This window comes from Scleropages formosus, chromosome 10 (genome assembly GCF_900964775.1).
Source record: "Scleropages formosus chromosome 10, fSclFor1.1, whole genome shotgun sequence".
In the NCBI taxonomy this organism is placed as follows: Eukaryota; Metazoa; Chordata; class Actinopteri; order Osteoglossiformes; family Osteoglossidae; genus Scleropages; species Scleropages formosus.
In genome coordinates, this window is record NC_041815.1 from 13,107,364 (window position 1) to 13,125,090 (window position 17,727).

The 17,727-nt window shown below is 42.0% G+C and overlaps 2 protein-coding genes and 1 pseudogene across 2 annotated transcripts; all 3 read right to left on the reverse strand.

Annotated features, from left to right (window-relative positions):
* Window positions 1-1,436: 1,436 nt before the first annotated feature.
* Window positions 1,437-2,387, reverse strand: LOC114911639 (olfactory receptor 52K2-like). The gene has a single exon (XM_029255575.1). It carries the CDS (start codon window positions 2,385-2,387, stop codon window positions 1,437-1,439), a length of 951 nt encoding a protein of 316 aa, XP_029111408.1.
* Window positions 2,388-7,773: 5,386 nt separating this feature from the next.
* On the reverse strand, window positions 7,774-11,332 carry LOC114911640 (olfactory receptor 52K1-like). Its single transcript, XM_029255576.1, has 3 exons — window positions 10,418-11,332; window positions 9,011-9,039; window positions 7,774-7,801 (listed from the first exon to the last, which is right to left on the reverse strand). The coding sequence occupies exons 1-3, from the start codon at window positions 11,330-11,332 to the stop codon at window positions 7,774-7,776; spliced, it is 972 nt and encodes a 323-aa protein (XP_029111409.1).
* A 2,310-nt stretch (window positions 11,333-13,642) lies between these two features.
* LOC114911641 (olfactory receptor 52K2-like) lies at window positions 13,643-16,899 on the reverse strand (annotated as a pseudogene).
* Window positions 16,900-17,727: the final 828 nt, after the last annotated feature.

The following is a 17,727-nucleotide window of genomic DNA, read 5'->3' on the forward strand; positions in this document are numbered from 1 at the left end:
AGTTTTTCAGCCATGTCACTTTGGTTTCTTGACCTGAAATGTGTTTGACAGAGAAAAATATGACACAGAGGTTTAGGGTGTAACTTTTCAGATATGTGTGGTTGTCAGGGGGTTAGGGGATAAGACATGCGTGGTCATGACTTCTCCCACCTGCCCATTGTTACACCAACATTGAGAGTTAAACCACATTAAACATGCTGCATAGTCCAGTGCATATGAAACTGTTTTATAAAACTAAGTAAAATGCCAAACTTAATACTCTAGCATTCTCTTTTTCCTTCTTACGGAATGTCAGTAAATCATGCTTGTGCTGAGAGGAAAGAAAATATTCCAGTTCAACTTTCAACAAGTCCATCAGCCTTCCTCTCAACAACCTTGTATAAAAGCTACACACTTAAGCCACAAGCACACACAGGATAAACAGATGCTCAACTCATCTCCATACACATGCTGCTGACAGACCTGGTCATTGCTGCACAGTATACCTCCTAGACCAGACAGCACAATGTAAATACACACAGATTTTCTGAACTGCTTGTCCCATACGGGGTCGCGGGGAACCGGAGCCTACCCGGCAACACAGGGCATAAGGCCGGAGGGGGAGGGGACACACCCAGGACAGGATGCCAGTGCGTTGCAAGGCACCCCAAGCGGGACTCGAACCCCAGACCCACTGGAGAGCAGGACCTGGTCCAATCCACTGCACCACCACACCCCCCTACAATGTAAATACACACACACACACATTTTCAGAACCGCTTGTCCCATACAGGGTCGCAGGGAACTGGAGCCTACCCAGCAACACAGGGCATAAGGCCAGAGGGGGAGGGGACACACCCAGGATGGGACGCCAGTCCGTCGCAAGGTACCCAAAGCGGGACTCAAACCCCAGACCCACCGGACAGCAGGACTGTGGTCCAACCCACTGCACCACCACACCCCCCACAATGTAAGTCATGTAGTAAAAATAGTATTAAGTCATGAAATTCAATTAATGACAGCTATGGACTTAAGTTTGCTAACTGCTCTGTGTATTGATTGCCTGTATTGTTTTTTACAATTTAATATTGTTACAATTTTGCTGAATCTATTGTGCAGCAGAATGATCTGGCGTTGTTACCATTAACAGTGATGCATAATGATACGTTGTTTTTTTTTCTGTCTTCTTGAAAAAATTAAAAGTCCCCAAAAATACGACAAAAATGGCAAAACTATTTTTTTCGGGATGTATCAGAGCTTGCTTTATTGCTATGATCCATTGACTTCTGCAAAAATTTAATTAAATGATTTTAAAATAATTTCACCCTTGAGAAAATTTGAAGTTAGCAATAGTTTGTATGCAAACCAAACGTGTCTCTTGAAAAATATTTTAAAAACACAGTTAAGATACATGTTTGTAAATCAGTAATTTTTATTTAAACTGTCTTACTTCAGTGCTACGTGGACATTTGTCCACATTTGCTTCTAATTGCTTTTATTACTTGCTGTCTTATTTCTTTTGTCCTGATACCATAAATTATTGGATTTAAACAGGTAGGCACAAGCAAATACATTGTACTGATCGCCATATGACTATTTGATGACATGTCATTCTTTATTCTGTAGGAAAGAAACGATGTTAAGGCCATAATTAAACCCACAAACATGACAATAATATGAGTGATGCATGTACTGAATGCTTTTTGACTGGATCTGCCTGATTTAAACAGAGAGACAAATATTCTAACATATGAAAGAGCAATTAAAAGGATATCAGCTGTTGAGATGAAAAAAACACCACATAGTCCTACAACACTGTTAACATATATGGGACCACATGCAAGGGTGACCAATGCCATGTGTTCACAGAAGCAGTGCTTAATCTCATTGGACTGGCAATATGACAAAGATCGAGCTAGGCCAACTATTGCTGAAATGAAAACTGCATTTCTGAGCATCGGTATAATTACAAATTTCAGGAATGCAGAGAATCTCATGTGTTCATTGTAATGGAGTGGAGTGCAGATGGCGTAGAAACGATCCAGGGCCATCCACAGCAAGATAGTAGTCTGCACTGATGTAAAGAAATGAATGCAGAACATCTGAACCAGGCAACCAATCAGAGATATATGGTTCCAGTTAAACAGGAGATTAAGAAGCATATTTGGAACAAAGGATATTGCTATAACCAGATCAACAAAAGCCATCACACAAATCAGCAGGTACATTGGAGAATGCAAAGCCCTGTGCGATAAGATTATAAATATAATCATGGAGTTTGCAGTGACTGACATTACAAACAAGAGGAAAAATGGGATGAAGAGAAGTTGTTTCCACTCTTTAGGTCCAGAGAAGCCACTTAGTATGAAGTCCGTGTGAGAGATATTTCTTGCTGCATATTCCGACATCTTGCTGCACAGTGTGGCACTTTGAAAAAAACCTAGAGAAAGCGAGAGAGTAAATGTTTAAATTAATTAGTATCTAGCAGTAACTTTTTTCGTCTATTGAAGAAAAGCATTATTTCAAAATGTGAATCATAAAGCACAAACAGCTGTGCACATTCAGGTTTTATCTACAGGTATACAACAGAACTTTCTCCGCTACTTTCAAGGGCCATGTACCCAAACATCGATATACATGATACATACATGTTAAACACTATAAAAAGTGAAAAATATACTGACCTAAGTTATAATTATGTTTGAAATAATTATTGATTGATAAAATTAATGATTTGGAAAAGGCAACCCAGGATTTATTTTTTTTATGATCTCACAATCTTTATATATTTAATTCAAAAGAACAAAATCATTTGAAAAGCTATATGCATTTTCTTTTTTGTACAGAGAGAAATAAAAAAAATGGCAAAAGTGTTTTACATTCCAGGTTCCAGTGTTTAAAGCTGTGGCTCCTGCAGTCCAAAACCAAAACCCTCTTCACAGTGACATACCTGATATTCCAGCAAGTCCGACCTCCTGCTGCTTAAATCTACAGTTCTGTATTCCCTTGGTAGAGTGCTAGCTAAAGACAAGAGTAAACAAGAGTTCAACTCTCTGGGCTCGGTGCCATCTGAGATGGACCGCAGCACAGGACACTTGTATTTTGTGGTCTGACGCGCGAACAATTCAAATTGTTTCTGGAAAAGAAAACCGTCATGTACTCCAGACCAAAGAGAAAAAAGGGTTATCCAAGCTGTTATCAGCATCAGGTCCAAAAGCCAGTGCCTGTCATGATACGGGGATTTGTCAGTGGCCCATGGCATGGGTGACTTGTAGATCTGTGAGAGCACCATTAATGCAGAGAGATATGAACAAAATTGTGGAACAACATATGCTGCCACCCAGAAGCCATTTTATCCAGGGGTGTCCCGACATTCTGCCCAGATTACAAGTGCATGTCTGCTTAAGCAGAGTACTGTAACTAGATTGGCCTGCCTGCACTCCTGACTTGTCTCCGATTGGGAATGTGTAGCAAATTCTGAAGCGCAAAATACGGTAAAGAAAGTCCTGTACCATTGCTTCACCGAAGACCTACATAATGGATGAAAGGGGGAAAATGATGCTTGCTTAACTTGCCCAAATACCTAAGTGTTGTTAAAAGATATGGTGACGTTACAAAGTGGTAAACACTCGACTGTTCCAATTCTTTTGGAACGTGCTGCAGGCAATTTCAGAAGAAATGCATATCTTCACAGCACTATGCAGCTGATATGTTAAATTCCTTGTCTTTATACCGCTTTTGTTTGAGTACAAATCAAAGTAAAGTTAATAATCGCTCGGTTTTGATTTCCTTAGCATTTTTCTTACTGTCCCAATTTTTTTTGGAATTTGGGCTGTACAAAAGTGCATTTAACAACAAAGACCTTTAAATTCTCTGAGGCAAGGTCAACACCTAATTATCCCTCAAAAGTGCATTACCATTGACTGCTTCATATATGGACCAATTTACATGAATTTAAATATTTCAAGTTTGCGTTGGTCAGCTATTGGTGTTATGTTCAGTCTTTTGTTTGAACTGCGACATTTGAAAGCAGTGCCTTCAGGATAGATTATTATACACTGCAAGAATATGATATGGTTATCAAAGCAAACAAGGGAGTTTATTTCATGAAACTGAGGTCTGACAGGCCTTTGATTTGGATCCCTCATGAGTTGGACAAGCAAGTGGCCAGAGGTGGAGAAGCACAGAAGTTCTGGTAAGGTGTAGGGATTGGCCAGGCTCTGCAGGTATTGGGTGCTGGTCCTTTGACCATTTTTGATTGTAACCAGTAGGCGGCAGGAAGCCAATGTCTGGGGGCTGTGACAAATGTACTAGTTCTTGAGATAAGAGAACTGTAACTTGGGGTATCTGGTTTCAATTATCTTTTTTTTCTGTAACTCTGAACTAGAGTCTGCACAAGGAATCAGAGAGAAGAGAATGAGGACAGTATTTAACCCCCTTGGGCTCTTGAGCTCCAGAGAAAGTCCCTTCTCACTGTCAAGCAAGGACTTAAAGAGGAGAATCATGGCAACTGAATGTTAGTTTATGTTTGTTAGGTGTATGTGTTATGGTGGCATTGCTACCAGCATAGTAAGTAGAGGTAGGTTTTACTGCATGTGTACATGATATTTGGTAAAGGTATTGCGTTATGGTACATTCTGTATGTGTGTATATCCTGCAAGTCACAAAGACATACAGAAAGTCTTTGGCAGGTCAGTCACAACTTGTGCAACAGCTTTCTACATCAGTTGAAGAGGCGTGATGGCGCAGGGCGGAGACTAGAGAAGAGGGAGTCGAATAATCCAAGGGAGCTAGGTGTACCGTGATGTGAGACATTAACACATATAAAAATTCAAATGCAATGGAACAAACACTTTACACAATTTAACAATCCATGAAAAAGTTGAATTTTCATCACGGAAGCTCCATGTGACAGCAAGAAGAAATATACACAAACATGTTGTATTGTTAAAGAATTTCCAAGGAATGAAAAGCAGGATGAAGAGCTTGGTTAGTGTGAACTGATGAGAGTTTAACTGTTACAGAGCAGTGGCAAAAATAAATACATAGTTGACGTTTATTACAAGATCCACAAGCTTGACAATCAGAACACTAACTGGAAGGCATTGACCAAACGTGACCAAATGATGATAAAGGAATAGAGAATAGGTGTATGAACAATGACGTGAGCGATCAGACATAGAACACACACAAACAGGGACCTGGCGCCATCTAGTGAGGTCTCCTGACACCAAAGGCACACTGATGTCATTGGCAGTGTCCTAAAGATAACTGCGTTCTAATGACCACCAAAAAAGAAACTAACAGAAAAAAGTGTTCAGTTGGTTATTTAATAGAGGCAACTCGTAGTGTAGTGGTTAAATCTGCTGCCTTTGGATCCATGGTTGCTGGATTGAATGTCACCTACTACTGTAGTACCCTTGACCAAGGCACCCTACCCTAAATTGTTCCGCTTAAAAAAAAAATGTCTAGCCGTATAAATGGATAAATAATTGGAGAAAAGTGTCGGCAAAATAAATAATTGCAATTGAGCCAAGAAAAGTCAATAACCCCTTTAAAACCAGAGGTTAGTAATTACTACTGGAGGTAAAAATTCTAAGAATACACTAAAAAACTGACCTCATTGTAAATAACTGCAGAAAGCAAAAAAAATGCTTGCCGAGACCAGCATGGAACAATGTCGTATTTAAGAAAGTCGTCTCTAACGTCAGGGGGCGCGGTGGTGCAATGGGCTTGGTCGGGTCCCACTCTGGCAGGTCTGGGCTTCTAGTCCCCCATGGGGTACTTTGCGATGGGCTGGCATCCCATTCTGGGTGTGTCCTCTCATTAAGCTCCGGCTCACCGCAACCCCACTCGGGACAATTGCTTTCAAATAGTGTGTGTGCGCGCGTGTGTAATGTCAAAGTGAAACATACACAACTGAACGCAGAAAGATTGACCCAATCAATACTTTTTGTGCTGTAATTTCTCAACTGGATTGCAGTCTGGCCTTTGACGGGGCTACGCCATCACATTGCATTACCCATGTTGCTTTTTAAGCCACTCCAAAAGTGACTTTTGGTGTATGTTTATGGATTTCCCTTCCAGGTCTCAGCATTACTGCAAACTACAGCAACAACTGAGAGAAGCAAGAGCGACACCAACAAGGGAAAATAAATTCTATTCGGTTTTATGGCCTTCTCTTTCACTGGATTGACAATATATGCACTTTTCACACCAGGATGAGGCTGGACAACTTGCCAGATGAGGGAACACAGATCTGGTGACAAGGAGAGTCTAGGGCTTGTGAGATGATTCATGGGAGCGCACAGGTGAACTGGACTTGAAGAAACGTAATTACAGAAGAACAGGAATCACTATGCAACACAAATTAGAGGTGATTCAATAGAAGGCTGATCAACAATCTGTGAAATGAAATGAGCTTTTCAACCCTTTACAGGGCTGGGAATTGCGCTTTGAGTATACTGAGCTCCCCTGCACTGACAGAGCTAGGTGAACCCAGAATGGCATCCCTTGAATTTTTCATCTGTCATATTAACACCCAGTGATAGTGACACCTTTTTCATTGTGACTAACCATATTAGGTTTGTATAATACATAATACAGTACACACACACATTGTCTGAACCGCTTGTTCCATATGGGGTCACGGGGAGCCAGAGCCTAACCCAGAGCAAAAGGCTGGAGGAGGGGACACAACCAGGACAGGATGCCAGTCCATCGCAAGGCACCCCCAGCAGGTCTCGAACCTCAGACCCACCAAAGAGCAGGACCCGGTCCAACCCACATAATACAGTATTTATCCATTTTTACAGCTAGGTACTTTCTACAACCTCAATTCAGAGTAAACACACACACACACACACCTTTTCAGAACCGCTTGTCCCATACGGGGTCACGGAGCCTACCCGGTAACACAGGGCGTAAGGCCAGAGGGAGAGGGGACACACCCAGGACGGGACGCCAGTCCATCACAAGGCACCCCAAGCGGGACTCAAACCCCAGATCCACTGGGGAGCAGGACTGTGGTCCAACCCACTGCGCCACCACGCCACCACACTCAGAGTAAATACCTTGTTCATAAATGGAGTCCAGACTTAATATATTGAGACTCACAGTCTTAATGTCACAAGGTGACAAACTCAGCAATATGAGGCCCTTGGAGCAGAACTGCTGCTCATCGAGATGAAGGTTTGCTCAGGTTAATGCTTATCGATCTGAATAAGTCTTCTGGAAATTATATATCTATCATAGACATATTTGACATACATCATGTTATAAACGATGTATTAACTGGCTGAACCTTCACGCAGCTCAAATAATTTACAACCAAATTTGCATGTTTTGTATTTCAACAAGGGGGTGCGGTGGCGCAGTGGGTTGGACCACAGTCCTGCACTCCGGTGGGTCTGGGGTTCGAATCCCGCTTGGGGTGCCTTGTGACGGACTGGCGTCCCGTCCTGGGTGTGTCCCCTCCCCCTCCAGCCTTACGCCCTGTGTTACCGGGTAGGCTCCGGTTCCCCGTGACCCCGTATGGGACAAGCAGTTCCGAAAATGTGTGTGTGTGTGTGTGTGTGTGTGTATTTCAACAACAGAATTATTTCAGTTATCTGTTTCTTCTAGTGTGGGTAGTCACATCTATATTATGTCACGCAAATTAACACAGACCACACATGATACTGTCACTACCACGCCCACACCGCAACCAGCAGCACCTGGCTTCAATTAAGCACCAGAGTTCAATAGTCCTTGTATAGACTGTCACGATTTCCATGAGATACAGGTAAAATACCCTCATCTCTTGCCACTGACCACAGTGGCCCTGGAACAGGTTCATGGAGCACGGGTTTTCACCAAGTTGGACCTATGCAGCGCAAATAACCTGATACATATTAAGGAGGGCAACGAGTGGAAGATGGCGTTTAGCACCGCACTGGGTCATTACAAGTATTTGGTAATGCTGTTCGGACTGGCAAATGCTCCCTCCATTTTTCAAGTTTTCATGAACCATGTTTTGGGTTGTTGAACAAATGCATCCTTGTGTACCAGGATGACATACTGGTGTTCTCCCATTCTTCCTGCAGCAGAGCATGCGGAGCACATACGGCAGGTTCTTCGCCATCTGCTGGATAATAGCCTTTGTTAAGGGCAAAAAATGCATCACTCGCAAAATGTCAAAGAGCCAGCCAAAGCCACTAAGATGGACATGGACAAGCTGCTCCTTATTAAGATCAGGACTACAAACTTTGAGTGCAGCGGTGTTCACAATTTCCACATAGCACAATGGATTGAAAATGGCCACCAATGGCCATAAGCAGGAGGACGGTGGAGTCTGCGGAGAAAAAAGTGAGTGAGAAACATTGGAGTTAAGGACCCTTCCATGGGAGATTTCATCCCAGTCAAACTGAAAACCTAAAAGCATATTTGGCACAATCACTGCAGGGACAACAATGTTCACAACGGCCAAAGATGATATATATGTAAGTACGGAAGGAAATAGATGGGACTGTGCAAATTCTGACTTTTTAATCACAATCACTATTAATAAATTGCCAAATAAAGCCAGAATATTTCTATTATATTTATAAATATTGTAATATATATAGGGGGGGTGCGGTGGTGCAGTGGGTTGGACCGCAGTCCTGCTCTCCGGTGGGTCTGGGGTTCGAGTCCCGCTTGGGGTGCCTTGCGGCGGACTGGCGTCCCGTCCTGGGTGCGTCCCCTTCCCCCTCCGGCCTTACGCCCTGTGTTGCCGGGTAGGCTCCGGTTCCCCGTGACCCCGTAAGGGACAAGCGGTTCTGAAAATGTGTGTGTGTGTGTGTGTAATATATATATAATATTACCATATATATATACTAGGGCAAAAAAATGAAGAAAATGGTAAGAAAAGCAACCGCCTGTACTTGTAGAATTCTGGAAATCCTACAAAAATAAACCTGGTGTATGGGACAAGTTGGTTGGATGAAGTTCTTCAGCAATGTCACTTTGGTTTCTTGACCTGAAATGTGTTTGACAGAGAAAAATATGACACAGAGGTTTAGGGTGTAACTTTTCAAATATGTGTGGTTGTCAGGGGGTTAGGGGATAAGACATGCGTGGTCATGACTTCTCCCACCTGCCCATTGTTACACCAACATTGAGAGTTAAACCACATTAAACATGCTGCATAGTCCAGTGCATATGAAACTGTTTTATAAAACTAAGTAAAATGCCAAACTTAATACTCTAGCATTCTCTTTTTCCTTCTTACGGAATGTCAGTAAATCATGCTTGTGCTGAGAGGAAAGAAAATATTCCAGTTCAACTTTCAACAAGTCCATCAGCCTTCCTCTCAACAACCTTGTATAAAAGCTACACACTTAAGCCACAAGCACACACAGGATAAACAGATGCTCAACTCATCTCCATACACATGCTGCTGACAGACCTGGTCATTGCTGCACAGTATACCTCCTAGACCAGACAGCACAATGTAAATACACACAGATTTTCTGAACTGCTTGTCCCATACGGGGTCGCGGGGAACCGGAGCCTACCCGGCAACACAGGGCATAAGGCCGGAGGGGGAGGGGACACACCCAGGACAGGATGCCAGTGCGTTGCAAGGCACCCCAAGCGGGACTCGAACCCCAGACCCACTGGAGAGCAGGACCTGGTCCAATCCACTGCACCACCACACCCCCCTACAATGTAAATACACACACACACACATTTTCAGAACCGCTTGTCCCATACAGGGTCGCAGGGAACTGGAGCCTACCCAGCAACACAGGGCATAAGGCCAGAGGGGGAGGGGACACACCCAGGATGGGACGCCAGTCCGTCGCAAGGTACCCAAAGCGGGACTCAAACCCCAGACCCACCGGACAGCAGGACTGTGGTCCAACCCACTGCACCACCACACCCCCCACAATGTAAGTCATGTAGTAAAAATAGTATTAAGTCATGAAATTCAATTAATGACAGCTATGGACTTAAGTTTGCTAACTGCTCTGTGTATTGATTGCCTGTATTGTTTTTTACAATTTAATATTGTTACAATTTTGCTGAATCTATTGTGCAGCAGAATGATCTGGCGTTGTTACCATTAACAGTGATGCATAATGATACGTTGTTTTTTTTTTCTGTCTTCTTGAAAAAATTAAAAGTCCCCAAAAATACGACAAAAATGGCAAAACTATTTTTTTCGGGATGTATCAGAGCTTGCTTTATTGCTATGATCCATTGACTTCTGCAAAAATTTAACTAAATGATTTTAAAATAATTTCACCCTTGAGAAAATTTGAAGTTAGCAATAGTTTGTATGCAAACCAAACGTGTCTCTTGAAAAATATTTTAAAAACACAGTTAAGATACATGTTTGTAAATCAGTAATTTTTATTTAAACTGTCTTACTTCAGTGCTACGTGGACATTTGTCCACATTTGCTTCCAATTGCTTTTATTACTTGCTGTCTTATTTCTTTTGTCCTGATACCATAAATTATTGGATTTAAACAGGTAGGCACAAGCAAATACATTGTACTGATCGCCATATGACTATTTGATGACATGTCATTCTTTATTCTGTAGGAAAGAAACGATGTTAAGGCCATAATTAAACCCACAAACATGACAATAATATGAGTGATGCATGTACTGAATGCTTTTTGACTAGATCTGCCTGATTTAAACAGAGAGACAAATATTCTAACATAGGAAACAACAATAAAAAGGACGTCAGCTGCTAAGATGAAAAAAACACCACATAGTCCTACAACACTGTTAACATACATGGGACCACATGCAAGGGTGACCAATGCCATGTGTTCACAGAAGCAGTGTTTAATTTCATTTGACTGGCAGTAGGACAAGGATCGAGCCAGGCCAACTATTGCTGAAATGAAAACTGCATTTCTGAGCATCGGTATAATTACAAATTTCAGGAATGCAGAGAATCTCATGTGTTCATTGTAATGGAGTGGAGTGCAGATGGCATAGAAACGATCCAGGGCCATCCACAGCAAAACAGTAGTCTGCACTGATGTAAAGAAATGAATGCAGAACATCTGAACCAGGCAACCCATCAGAGATATATGGTTCCAGTTAAACAGGAGATTAAGAAGCATATTTGGAACAAAGGATATTGCTATAACCAGATCAACAAAAGCCATCACACAAATCAGCAGGTACATTGGAGAATGCAGAGCCCTGTGCGATAAGATTATAAATATAATCATGGAGTTTGCAGTGACTGACATTACAAACAAGAGGAAAAATGGGATGAAGAGAAGTTGTTTCCACTCTTTAGGTCCAGAGAAGCCACTTAGTATGAAGTCCGTGTGAGAGATATTTCTTGCTGCATATTCCGACATCTTGCTGCACTGTGTGGCACTTTGAAAAAAACCTAGAGAAAGCGAGAGAGTAAATGTTTAAATTAATTAGTATCTAGCAGTAACTTTTTTCGTCTATTGAAGAAAAGCATTATTTCAAAATGTGAATCATAAAGCACAAACAGCTGTGCACATTCAAGCTTTATCTACAGGTATACAACAGAACTTTCTCCGCTACTTTCAAGGACCATGTACCCAAACATCGATATACATGATACATACATGTTAAACACTATAAAAAGTGAAAAATATACTGACCTAAGTTATAATTATGTTTGAAATAATTATTGATTGATAAAATTAATGATTTGGAAAAGGCAACCCAGGATTTATTTTTTTTATGATCTCACAATCTTTATATATTTAATTCAAAAGAACAAAATCATTTGAAAAGCTATATGCATTTTCTTTTTTGTACAGAGAGAAATAAAAAAAATGGCAAAAGTGTTTTACATTCCAGGTTCCAGTGTTTAAAGCTGTGGCTCCTGCAGTCCAAAACCAAAACCCTCTTCACAGTGACATACCTGATATTCCAGCAAGTCCGACCTCCTGCTGCTTAAATCTACAGTTCTGTATTCCCTTGGTAGAGTGCTAGCTAAAGACAAGAGTAAACAAGAGTTCAACTCTCTGGGCTCAGTGCCATCTGAGATGGACCGCAGCACAGGACACTTGTATTTTGTGGTCTGACGCGCGAACAATTCAAATAGTTTCTGGAAAAGAAAACCATCATGTTCTCCAGACCAAAGAGAAAAAAGGGTTATCCAAGCTGTTATCAGCATCAGGTCCAAAAGCCAGTGCCTGTCATGATACGGGGATTTGTCAGTGGCCCATGGCATGGGTGACTTGTAGATCTGTGAGAGCACCATTAATGCAGAGAGATATGAACAAAATTGTGGAACAACATATGCTGCCACCCAGAAGCCATTTTATCCAGGGGTGTCCCGACATTCTGCCCAGATTACAAGTGCATGACTGCTTAAGCAGAGTACTGTAACTAGATTGGCCTGCCTGCACTCCTGACTTGTCTCCGATTGGGAATGTGTAGCAAATTATGAAGCGCAAAATATGATAAAGAAAGTCCTGTACCATTGCTTCACTGAAGACCTACATAATGGATGAAAGGGGGAAAATGATGCTTGCTTAACTTGCCCAAATACCTAAGTGTTGTTAAAATATATGGTGACGTTACAAAGTGGTAAACACTCGACTGTTCCAATTCTTTTGGAACGTGCTGCAGGCAATTTCAGAAGAAATGCATATCTTCACAGCACTATGCAGCTGATATGTTAAATTCCTTGTCTTTATACCGCTTTTGTTTGAGTACAAATCAAAGTAAAGTTAATAATCGCTCAGTTTTGATTTCCTTAGCATTTTTCTTACTGTCCCAATTTTTTTTGGAATTTGGGCTGTACAAAAGTGCATTTAACAACAAAGACCTTTAAATTCTCTGAGGCAAGGTCAACACCTAATTATCCCTCAAAAGTGCATTACCATTGACTGCTTCATATATGGACCAATTTACATGAATTTAAATATTTCAAGTTTGCGTTGGTCAGCTATTGGTGTTATGTTCAGTCTTTTGTTTGAACTGCGACATTTGAAAGCAGTGCCTTCAGGATAGATTATAATACACTGCAAGAATATGATATGGTTATCAAAGCAAACAAGGGAGTTTATTTCATGAAACTGAGGTCTGACAGGCCTTTGATTTGGATCCCTCATGAGTTGGACAAGCAAGTGGCCAGAGGTGGAGAAGCACAGAAGTTCTGGTAAGGTGTAGGGATTGGCCAGGCTCTGCAGGTATTGGGTGCTGGTCCTTTCACCATTTTTAATTGTAACCAGAAGGCAGCAGGAAGCCAGTGTCTGGGGGCTGTGACAAATGTACTAGTTCTTGAGATAAGAGAACTGTAACTTGGGGTATCTGGTTTCAATTATCTTTTTTTTCTGTAACTCTGAACTAGAGTCTGCACAAGGAATCAGAGAGAAGAGAATGAGGACAGTATTTAACCCCCTTGGGCTCTTGAGCTCCAGAGAAAGTCCCTTCTCACTGTCAAGCAAGGACTTAAAGAGGAGAATCATGGCAACTGAATGTTAGTTTATGTTTGTTAGGTGTATGTGTTATGGTGGCATTGCTACCAGCATAGTAAGTAGAGGTAGGTTTTACTGCATGTGTACATGATATTTGGTAAAGGTATTGCGTTATGGTACATTCTGTATGTGTGTATATCCTGCAAGTCACAAAGACATACAGAAAGTCTTTGGCAGGTCAGTCACAACTTGTGCAACAGCTTTCTACATCAGTTGAAGAGGCGTGATGGCGCAGGGCGGAGACTAGAGAAGAGGGAGTCGAATAATCCAAGGGAGCTAGGTGTACCGTGATGTGAGACATTAACACATATAAAAATTCAAATGCAATGGAACAAACACTTTACACAATTTAACAATCCATGAAAAAGTTGAATTTTCATCACAGAAGCTCCATGTGACAGCAAGAAGAAATATACACAAACATGTTGTATTGTTGTTAAAGAATTTCGAAGGAATGAAAAGCAGAAAGAAGAGCTTGGTCAGTGTGAACTGATGAGAGTTTAATTGTTACAAAGCAGTAGCAAAATAAATACATAGTTGACGTTTATTACAAGATCCACAAACTTGACAATCAGAACACTAACTGGAAGGCATTGACCAAACGTGACCAAATGATGATAAAGGAATATATATCAGGTAACAGTTCAGATAACAATGACGTGAGCTCAGACATGGAACCCACACAAACAGGGGCCTTGCGCCATCTAGTGAGGTCTCCTGACACCAAAGGCACACTGATGTCATTTGGCAGAGTCACAAAGATAACTGCACTTTATTGACCACCAAAAGAGCTGCTAACAGAAAAAAAATGTTCAGTTGGTTATTTAATAGAGGCATCTGGTAGTGTAGTGGTTAGAGCTGCTGCCTTTGGATTCACGGTTGCTGGATTGAATGTCTCCTACTACTGTAGTACCCTTGAGCAAGGCACCCTACCCTAAATTGCATCAGCTACATGAATTCATTCAAAGATCAGGTTATGTTCTGTAAAATTCTTTTGTAGCTACAGACATACTTTGTAAGCTTTATTGTAATATGTACATGGACTATGAGATGTATTAAGATTGAAACAAGTATAAGATAGCTGAAAATAAAAAGGCATCTCCAGTTCATCTTACAAACATGCAGTTTTTTTGTCTCTTTATTGATCGACACATGCAGAACAAGTCCTATATTCCTATTTTATTTTAGTGTGTTTTATTGGCATCAACTACCTAGCATTGTAATCACTAGTGGCATTTGTTCCACATCAAAAATGCATTGAAGAAAATGTAGAGAAAAGTGAAAAAAATACAACTGAAAGACGTAAATTGGGAAATATTTGTATCATTGGAAATTTGCCACTTAACTGGTTATAACAACAAACAGCAGTGTAGTATAGTCTCTCTAGTATTAATGTCACACAACGCTTATAACCCAGTTGAAAGCCATAAGGTTACTCAATACCAACCACACTGACAGCTGAGCACAAAGACTAACTTCCTTTGTGTTTCTTTATATATTGTCCTGATTTTTTGTGTTTCCTTCCCCCAAGTCAACATTCTGTTGAACAAGTGTTCCCTGATTAATGTATAAGGGTTTTAGAAAATTAGGCTCAGGTGTTTTGATGGAACTAGTTTCCTGCTTCCAAGGATTACCCATGAGTGTTGTTTTTCCTTCTGCTGGTCATTTAGAAGTTGCAGCCTAATTGTGTTAACAGTGGTGCAGGAAGTGATTAGGACACATCCTTGTTTATCACTGGTCCTCATTACGTACATGTTGAAACCTACCCTGCTTTGGTTCCTGACAAACGATCCTGCACTTGGGACTAGCTATTCCTGTGTTCTCAGTTCCGTGTGACAGTAATTGTCTTGGATAGGGCTTCAGCTAAAGTCAGTGTATGCACTGTAAGGCGAAGGAGGTTCAACTCCAGGCAGTATTGGTACAATGCTTGATGTCAGTGACGGAACTGTGATATGAGTTTACACTGGTACAGCATACCACAGCCAAGCTGAACCTTTTGTCAAACTTCTACAGATGCTCTTCATCCGAAAACTATTTTGATGTGACTTTATGGGTGCGGTGATGCAGTGGGTTGGACCGGGTCCTGCTCTCTGGTGGGTCTGGGGTTTGAGTCCCTCTTGGGGTGCCTTGCGGCGGACTGGCGTCCTGTCCTGGGTGTGTTCCCTCCCCCTCCAGCCTTACGCCCCGTGTTACCGGGTTAGGCTCCAGTTCCCCTGCGACCCTGTATGGGACAAGCGGTTCAAAAAATGTGTGTGTGTGTGTGTGTGTACGTGAGAGTCAACAGACAGAGACCCAAATTTACTTATTTGGGAAACCTAATTTTTTTTTTTTTTTTTAAAAGGTATACTTTATTTGACATAGGAAACTGAAAAGGGGGACTAAAGCATAATTCAATTATGTTTCAGTTTCTTATCAGTTTATTTTTAAAATTAATGGCATACAGTTTTTGTTGGGGAGTGCAGTGGTGCAGTGGTTTGAAACTGGTCCTTCTCTCCTGTGGGTCTGGGGTTTGAGTCCCGCTTGGGGTGCCTTATGATGGACTGGCGTCCCGTCCTGGGTACGTCCCCTCTCCCTCCAGCCTTCTGACCTCGTATGAGATAAGCGGTTCAGATTGAGTGTGTGTGTGTGTACTTGTAATGTCATACAAATATTTTGAATGCAGGCAACAAAAGAAACTGAAACTAATATCTGAATCGGTGGGTGGTATCGATTACACTATTTTACTGTACAAAATAAAGTACAGTAGATTAAGCTTTCACTGCTGACACATTTAAATTTATCCCTTTATTTGACCTCACCTTGAACATTTTTAGAATGGCATTCCTTATTTCCTTGGTCCGGACTCCATAAATAATGGGGTTTACAGTAGCAGGAATAATTATGTACAGTACACCTAAAAAGGTGTTAATGTCCATTGCACTATCAATGCTGATGCTTTGTGACAGAAATATACAGGTAAAAGGCCATCATAACAATCAGGTGAGTACTGCAGGTGTGGAATGCTTTCCAGCTGTCCTCCCCTTCCGCAGCATGCAGAACAACGCTGAAAATCCGCATGTATGAGAAGGCAATGATGGAAATGTCAATGCCAACAAAAACAACAATCACTGCCAGGCCTATGTTGTCATTCTTATCCTTATTTCCACATGCCAGCCTAACAAGGGCCATGTGGTCGCAGTAGCTGGGCCTGATGATGTTTGACCTGCAGAATGCAAAAGAGCAGGCAAAAACCACTAAGATGGACATGAACAAGCCGCTCCTTCTCAAGTTCAGGGCTACAGACATTAAGTGCAGCGGTGTTCACAATTTCCACATAGCACAATGGATTGAAAATGGCCACCAATGGCCATAAGCAGGAGGACGGTGGACTCCGCGGAGGAAAAAAGTGAGTGAGAAACACTGGAGTTTTGGACCCTTCCATGGGAGATTTCATCCCAGTCAAACTGAAAACCTAAAAGCATATTTGGCACAATCACTGCAGGGACAACTATGTTCACAACGGCCAAAGATGATATATATGTAAGTACGGAAAGGAATAGATTGGACTGTGCAAATTCTGACTTTTTAATCACAATCACTATTAATAAATTGCCAAATAAAGCCAGAATATTTCTATTATATTTATAAATATTCTAATATATATTTAATATTCTTCTTCTTCTTCCTCCGCTTTTATCCGGGGCCGGGTCGCGGGGGCAGCAATCCGAGCAGAGTCCTCCAGACTTCCCTCTCCCCCCCACACCTCCTCCAGTTCCTCTGGGGAAACCCCAAGGCGTTCCCGGGCCAGCCGGGAGACATAGTCTCTCCAACGTGTCCTGGGTCTGCCCCGAGGCCTCCTCCCAGTGGGACAAGCCTGGAACACCTCCCCAGGGAGGCGTCCAGGAGGCATCCGGAACAGATGCCCGAGCCACCTCAACTGGCTCCTCTCGATGCGGAGGAGCAATGGCTCTACTCCGAGCTCCTCCCGAGTGACTGAATTCCTCACCCTATCCCTAAGGGTGCGCCCAGCCACTCTGCGGAGGAAACTCATTTTTGCCGCTTGTATCCGCGATCTCATTCTGTCGGTCATGATCCAGAGTTCATGACCATAGGTGAGGGTAGGAACGTAGATCGACCGGTAAATTGAGAGCTTTGCCTTACGACTCCGCTCCCTCTTCACCACAACAGACCGGTACAATGATCGCATTACTGCAGACGCCGCACCGATCCGTCCGTCAACCTGCCGCTCCATTTTTCCCTCACTCGTGAACAAGACCCCGAGATACTTAAACTCCTCCACTTGAGGGAGC